This window comes from Cenococcum geophilum, assembly GCF_001692895.1.
Source record: "Cenococcum geophilum 1.58 unplaced genomic scaffold K441scaffold_14, whole genome shotgun sequence".
Lineage (NCBI taxonomy): Eukaryota > Fungi > Ascomycota > Dothideomycetes > Gloniales > Gloniaceae > Cenococcum > Cenococcum geophilum.
In genome coordinates this window covers 944,350-952,580 of record NW_027137572.1, presented here as the reverse complement: position 1 = coordinate 952,580, position 8,231 = coordinate 944,350, and the positions used below count along the sequence as shown (strand labels likewise).

General features: G+C 38.9%; 1 protein-coding gene across 1 annotated transcript; it reads right to left on the bottom strand.

The window, feature by feature from the left end:
- Positions 1–717: 717 nt before the first annotated feature.
- On the bottom strand, positions 718–1,453 carry K441DRAFT_657484 (uncharacterized protein). Its single transcript, XM_067648184.1, has 3 exons — positions 1,109–1,453; positions 872–1,052; positions 718–765 (listed from the first exon to the last, which is right to left on the bottom strand). Exons 1-2 carry the CDS (start codon positions 1,207–1,209, stop codon positions 887–889), a joined length of 267 nt encoding a protein of 88 aa, XP_067505645.1. The 5' UTR covers positions 1,210–1,453; the 3' UTR covers positions 718–765; positions 872–886.
- Positions 1,454–8,231: the final 6,778 nt, after the last annotated feature.

Genomic DNA, 8,231 nt, shown 5'->3' with positions numbered 1-8,231 from the left:
AACGACTAAACGGGCTCATTAGAGCGAACTGCAAATAATTATTATTATTACTACCGTCTTTGCCTATAAATAACAGAACCTGTTAATCTAAGACTACATACCTATATTAACTCTACCTTCCATATCCCACCGCGGACTAATAGCGTTGCCCGCACTTACAGCTATTAGTTATACGTAGCCCGATACTATCTTATATCCAGTATCCGATTTCGACCCAAATTTAACCATATAAATATAATCCGCGTATATAACAATCGGCTCGGCATTAAATGCTCCTAGTACCACGGCGGACGCCTAGGGAATAACCTAGTCGTTTTAGTAGCTGCCGTATACTAATAATATCGTAACTTACTATAATTAAGTGACCTAGGACCGTCGGAGTTTCGTACTCCTTAAAGGCAAACTTAGTAATAAAATCCCCGCTAATCGGCCCATATTGTCCGAGCTACTGTTAGAGCCACTCCGAGTCTCGCTTAAGATGTTAGAGCAGCCGGTTGTCGGCCGCCACGAATACAGACGCGATATTAACCATTAGTTTTCCGAGCACCACACCGCTACCGCCTTAGTGTGGTGTACCTATAAACACAATTCCGTACGTTAATAGCTTAATTAATTAATGCTCTTTAAGGGCGCCTTATCGAGCAACATCCGAATGGATAAGGGCCTACGTCCGTTAGCTAAATATAGGGACAAGTATAGAATAACCATCTCACGCTCTTGACAATAATACCACCCAAGCTGTGCGCGACGAAGATAATTAGGCGCCTGCTTGTCTGCTTAAATCCCTTAGCCGTTGCTATTATGTATCTCGTCTATTGCGTACCTCTGTTAATAGTCTTTCCAAGTACAGGTCGGAAACCAGTGTTCTTGCATAATTGTAGAGGTACTAGCAGCTAACGCGAGAGCGACTATAAGTGTTCGCATCGTAGCCCCAGGCCATTATGCGAGCATTCGGGAGGTCTTGGGGGAGGAGGTCGCGGAGCCAGTTGACGCCGTTGCCTGCCGTCCACGTTTCGTCACGGTGCCCGTTGAGGCCATGGACAGCAATGATGCTTAAATCGCGTTGGCTACTGAAAAGAGAAACGACATATTGGGAAAGCACACGTACTCGACGATCGGGTCGATGCCCTCCGTTACTACCTGCAAGCCTTGGGGAACTTTGGGGTCGGCCTGCTTATTCGATCGGAACGAGCGGAGGAGCCGTCGCATCGTGTTAGGAAAGGACTAAGGTTTGGTGTAGAGGAGGTCGAGAGAGGTCCAGCGGTACTGTGCATGATGGATACCTCGAGGTTGAGAAGGATGGCGGCTGCGGCATGCTAGCGATGAGGCGCCGTTGTCGTTGGCAGTTGGAGACGTGTTTGTACCTCGCAGAGATGTTCTGCATGGCGCGCTAGCAAGGAGGGCGGCCGACCCGCTCTGGCCATACCCTTGTTGTAAACAGCTATGTTACCCCCCTTGTACCCTCCCTACGACACGCGAGGAAACTTTTGAAAGAGGAGGATATTTATCTCGGACATTCTTTTAATCGAATCCTAGTCTTTCGTTTAGCTAGTTCCCGCTATAAGGCGGCCCCTGCGGCCCACTGAACGAAGCCCTAGAGCCCTAATAGCTGCTTTGACCCCTAAACGCGTATCAGCAACACCACCTCTAGACCCGCTAGCAGCTCCACTAAGACGTATAAAGAAACCGAGCGCGAAGGTGTAAGAGGTCTAATAGTTACTAAGGACACAAGCCTAAATATTAGTATAGTTTAAATAGTAGACAACCGCACTATAAACTGGACTATAAGCTATATAGCATATACTGCCTCTATTCCCTATAGTAAGAGTCTCTACCTTACCCGAATATAAAGGAGGAGGTATTAATTATAACGAATTTTATTAACTTATTAAAAGCCTTAAAGAAACTATAGTATAGTAGAGCAATATTATTATAAACCAGAATAGCATTATTAAGAGTATTAGAAATAACCTTATAGATATTAAATTAGAATAGCGAAGCCTTAAAAAGCAAAATGCCGAACTCTAAAAGGCTATTTAGTCCTTATAAGCGCAACTAAACACTCCCTTAGCTTTAACACAATTATAGGTATTAGTAGCGGCTAGTAGAGGTATAGTAGGGTTAGAGATAACCTTACTATAAATAATAAGCGCTAGGAACCCTAAGGAACCTAATTAGCAGCTAGTAATAGACGTTAGCTAAGCGGGTTTAGAGGTAATAGAGAGGGTAGCTACTACTAAAGTAGTAAAGTAAACTATTGCGTAAGGTATAAAGGATATTAAGGGGCTTACGGGAGCTATACTTAAGAACTTCCGCGTATAGCGAACAAGCGATAGCGCGAGCATTATTAGATTCTTAGTGGAAAAAGATAAAGAAGCTATGTTTAGGCAGATAACTACTTAATAGCTTAAACCGTATATCCCTAGGGCAAGGCTTATTAGACCTAAGTAGTATATAGTTAAGGCGGACTAGGTTAAAGTACCTTTAGCAATAGATATTAATAGTAGAAAAGTAAGTAAGTTAGCTATAGAGCGCTTTAGGGTAGAGAATGGGGTAGAGGTATATATAATGAGATAGCTAGAACAACTAAGGCCGCGCAGCTAGTATGCGTTAGTAATTATTAAAGTAGCAATAAAAGAGGATATAGAGAAGCTGCTTATATTAGACAACGTATTATTTAGGGAAGGCGCAATTATTATATCACTATTTAAGGAGCGACGTACCCCTATAGTATACTATAAATGCAAAAGGTTTAGACATAAGGCTAGAGACTACACGCGACCTAATATGTGCGAAATGTGTAGGTGGGAAGGCTATCTCCGGTGTAAGACGGTAAATCTATACTGCGTAAACTGCTAGGGTCCTTATTAAGCCTTATACCGTAAATGCCTAGTATATAGGAAAGAGATGGACAGGATTCTTATACGATAGCGCTATAAATAAAGAACTTTAGATCCTTTAGGCGAATATAAAGAAGTATAGGGAGGCGTAGTATGTGCTATATAATAATAAAGCGCTAGCGGACTTCCACTTTATTCTAGGCCAGGAGCCTTACTACTTTCTCTTAAATAGGGAAGTAGTGCTAGCTGGCTTAAATCCCTAGTAGATAAAGTTCGTCCCAATAGGTAGGCAGCAGCGGTATCCCCTAGTTAGGTTATATATCTGGGCATCTAGAAAGCTGGCAGCTATATAGCTACAGGTAAATTTAGCAGACATTATGGCGGTGGTAGCGCACGTTGGCTAAAGGAGACTTATAATTGTGTCGGTATATATTCTAGATAAATATTTAAGAAGAACCAAGGAAGAGAACCTAGAGGAGCTCTCTAGTAGACTAGAGATAATTAATAGGCTAATCTAGGGTAAACTATTACGCGACCTATATACCAAGGTAGTAATTATAGGTGACTTTAATCGGCATAATCCGCTATAGGGAGGAAGTTATATTAGTACTACATTAACGCAGGAAGAAAGCGCACTAATTATTGACTTTATAGCGGACTAGTTACTCTAGAGCCTACTTCTAGTAGGAATACCTACGTTTAAAAGCGACGTGGGGTGAATATTAATAATTAACCTTATGCTTATAACCCCGGGCCTAGTAAATAAACTAGTAAAGTGCGCTATCTAGGAGTATAAGTATAGATTAGACTATAGAGCTATCTACACTAGCTTCTGGGTTGATATAGGTACGTAAAAGAGCCAGGAGAGGCTACTTATTAAGAATGCAAACTAGGATAAGATATAAAAAGACGTGGAGCGATAGAAAGAGATAGGATTCCCTATAAAAGATATAGACGAAATAGTTAACTACCTTAATAGGTAAATTAATAAAGCCCTTAAAGCACACTGCTAATGGGCCAAACTATTACTATATATAAAAAGATGGTGGAACGAAGACCTTATAACGCTGAGGAAGTTATATATATACTAGAGGAATAGGAATAGCGCGATATGAAGGTAAGAAAGGGATAACCTTAAGCTATATAATATCGCAGCAAGAGCAAAGAAGCTCTTCTATAGGACTATTCGGCGACATAGGAAGCTCTATTAGGACGAATTCCTTAGTAACAGTAATAATATATAAAAAGCGTTAAAATACCTTAATCTATAGGCTATATCCGCGTTCGCTAGAATACTACTAATTAAAAAGGATAGAAGATAGGGAGAAGTCGTTATAGAGAACTATAATATTGTAAGAGAACTACTTTAGGTATTCTTTCCGGTCCCACCGCCGTGCGAATAAGAGGAGGAAGCTATAACTAGCTATAACCAATTGCTATAGGAGCCTATTGCTAAATATAAGGTCAAGGCAGCTGTGTTTAGGGCTAGCCTAGATAAAGCTCCTAGAAGGGACAGCCTACTAGCTAGGGTATAGCGAGAGCTATAGCCCGTACTAAGTGGTAAGATTACCACTCTCTTTACTAAATCACTTAAGATAGGAAAGGTACCCTAAGAATAGAAGGTAGTAAAGATTATACCGCTACAGAAGCTAAAGCGGGGGGACTATATAGTAGTAAATAATTATAGGCCGATCTCCCTCCTCCCAACGCTAGGAAAAGCACTTAAATTGCTAGTGGCGGAGAGGATAGCATACCTAGTAGAGGAATACAGCCTACTACCTAAGACGTACTTTAGAGCTAGGAAGTAAAGGTTAATAATATATGCGCTATTGTATCTCTATAAGGACGTATTTAAAGCATAAAGAGGAAAGAAGACGTTGTCTCTAGTATTATTTAATATTAAGGGTGCGTATAATAATGTGGCCATAGAGCCGGAAATTAGGAGATTATAGCAGCGTTAGATACCTTAGACGATTATATAATGGGTGTAGGACTTTTATATAAACTATTAAGCCTATATCCTAATTAACGGATATACATTAGAGGTATAGGCGCTCCCATAGGTAGGTCTCCCGTAGGGATCAGCACTAGCCCTAATACTTTTTCTGTTCTTTAACACGGATCTTATATAAAGCGCACCTAGAAATAGCAGCTCTATGGCCTTTATTAATAACTACTTGGCATAGGTTATAGGCCCTACGGCGGAGGAAAACACGCAGATTATCTAGGGCGAGATTATACCAATGCTTAAGAAATAGGAGAGGACTAGTGGAGCCTAATTTAAAGCAAAGAAAACGTTATTTATCTACCTTACTAGATATAAAGAAGCAGGCAGAGATACTACTACGCCGCTCCAATTTAAAGGAAAAGGGATCCCCCTAACTTAGGAAGTTAAAATCCTTAGGGTGATCCTTAATAAGGAGCTACGGTTTAAGGCGCACCTAGCAGATAAGGTAGGCAAAGCCACTAAAGTGGCGCTAGCGTTGCGTAGATTAAAGGGACTATAGTTTAAGAGCGTTAAGTAGCTAGCTAAGAGCTCGGTCCTACTAGTAGTAGACTATACGTCGCTAATATAATACCTACTTGCGATATAAAAGTTAATATAGCTCCTTTAGCAGGCGCAGAGGATTACGGCATAAGCTATTATTAGGGGGTTCCGCTCTATCGCCCTACTAATAGCGGAAGTAGAAGCTGGCTTGCTCCCTCTTAAGCAAAGGCTGCGTAACTAGGCTATTGCGTTCTAGGTGTCAATCTATAAACTAGGCAAATTATATCCTTATTAAATGATTTAAAGACAGAGGCTCTATAGACGGCACCGATCGCCGCTTTAGAGGATAGTAAAGATATGCGAGGATATCTAGGTAAATAGGGTACTAGAGGTCAAACCATATACATACCCGCCGTGGGTGGCTAAGCCTAACGTGGTAATATATAAGGACGAAAATTATATTTAAGCTATTATTAAAGACTATAAGCTAGGGCAGGTTAACATATACGTTAATGCATTAGTACGTAATAGTAGGGTAGGAGTTAGTATATATACTACGCTATCTAAAGCAACGCTTTCAAAAACGGTAGTAAGCTCTAATTAGGCCAACGCCTACCTTATAGAGCTTCTAGCAATCAGCAAGGCAGTTAACTGGCCATAGGACCCTACGTATACGGCTATTAACTAAGTAGGTTTTCTAATACCTGCATCTAGTATAAGAATATTCTCCGACTTATAATTAGCGTTGCTGTTAGTATAGAGCTAGAGGGCTAGAGCCTACCAGAAAATAGTTATAGAGATCTTAAAGAAGCTTTAGCTGAATAATATTACGCTATACTGGATTCTAGGCTACTTAGGATTTGTGGAAAATAAGAAGGCCGATAAGCTTGCTAAAGTAGCAATAAGACTAGAGAGCGAGGAGCCACTATAAAGAGACGGCCTCCTATAGTACCTTATAACGCAGGCGTTAAAAAAAGCTGAGATAATAATAGGACTACTTCTATTGGGAAGATTTAATACGGGCAAGTTTATAAGGAAGATTGACGTAGTACTCTACCTTGGAAAGGCTGCAGGATTATACTAGCAGCTAATTAGCTTAAAAGCTGCTATTTTTACGCAGCTACGGACCAGCAAGTTATTTCTAAAGGAATATCTCTATAAAATTAATATATTAGAGACGGCGTTATGCGACTATAGGCTTATAGAGTTAATATAGCACTTCCTCTTCTTTTGTAGGAGGTAGGCGCAGTAGAGGATTAAACTAAGAGAGTAATATAGAGATCGATTTGGGGATCTATTATATATATTAGGAGGCTACTTATACAGACAAGAAGGAGGCAGGAATATTAACGGCCTAATTAAGCACTAGAAGCTAGATATTAGCGTAGTTAAAGCTATAATTAAATTTATAAAGGAGACCGGATGTTTATACCTAAGTGTATAAGATATAAAGAGTATAGAAGCCAATATTAATAAGCGAAGACTCTTAAGAATTCCTCCTCTAATTATCTAACCGAATATACCGTAAGCCTCCTCTATACGTACCTCTACTGGTATATTACTAATTAAAAAGCGTATAACGCTAGAATAGCCCTATAGATATAAGGCATTGAAAACTACTTACTTAGGCTCGCCTCTAAACTCTAACTTTCATTAATAGTAACACATTACTTTCCTTTATTTATTCCTTAGTTAAGTATAGCGTTAGGTAATAGATATATAGTTCTTATAGTTAGCTTCTAAACTAGAGCAAGCATATTAATAGCAGGAAGTATTTAGTTAGCGCTCTATAACGGCCTATACCCTAAATAGTGTATAGCTATAATAGAATATACATATATATATATATATGTTATAAACAGCTAAGGGTCTACAAGACAACTAAGAACTTTTAAAAGAGGAGGATATTTATCTCAGATATTCTTTTAATTAAATCCTAGTCTTTTGTTTAGCTAGTTCCCGCTATAAGGCGGCCCCTATAGCCCACTAAACGAAGCCCTAAAGCCCCGATAGCTGCTTCTACCCCTAAACGCGTAACAGTAACACCACCTCTAGATCTGCTAGTAGCTCCACTAAGACGTATAAAGAAACTAAGCGCGAAGGTGCTAGAGACCTAGCAGTCGCTAAGAACACGCTCTTAATAATTAGTATAGTTTAAATAGTAAACAACTGTACTATAAATTGGACTATAAGCTACGCAGTATATACTGCCTTTATTCTCTATAGTAAGAGTTTCTACCTTACCTAAATATAAAGGAGGAGGCATTAATTATAATAAATTTTATTAACTTATTAAAAGCCTTAAAGAAACTATAGTATAGTAAAGCAATATTATTATAAGCTAAAATAGTATTATTAAGAGTATTAGAAATAACCTAGTAGACATTAAATTAGAATAATAAAGCCTTAAAAAGTAAAATGCTAAACTCTAAAAGGCTATCTAGTCCTTATAAGCATAACTAAATACTCCCTTAGCTCCAATATAATTATAGGCGTTAGTAGCGGCTAGTAAAAGTACAGTAAGTAGAGGTATAGTAGGGTTAGAGATAACTTTATTATAAATAACGAGCGTTAGGAACTCTAAAAAACCTAACCGGCAGCTAGTAATAAACATTAGCTATATAGGTTTAGAGGTAATAGAGAAGGTAGCTACTATTAAAGTAGTAAAATAAACTATTATATAAGGTATAAAGGATATTAACAGGCTTACGGAAGCTATATTTAAAAACTTCCGTATATAGTAAATAAGCAATAGCGCAAGCATTATTAGATTCTTAGTGGAAAAAGATAAAAAAAGCTATATTTAGGCAGATAACTACTTAATAGCTTAAACCGTATATCCTTAGGGTAAGGCTTATTAGACCTAAGTAGTATACGGTTAAAGTAGACTAGGTTAAAGTACC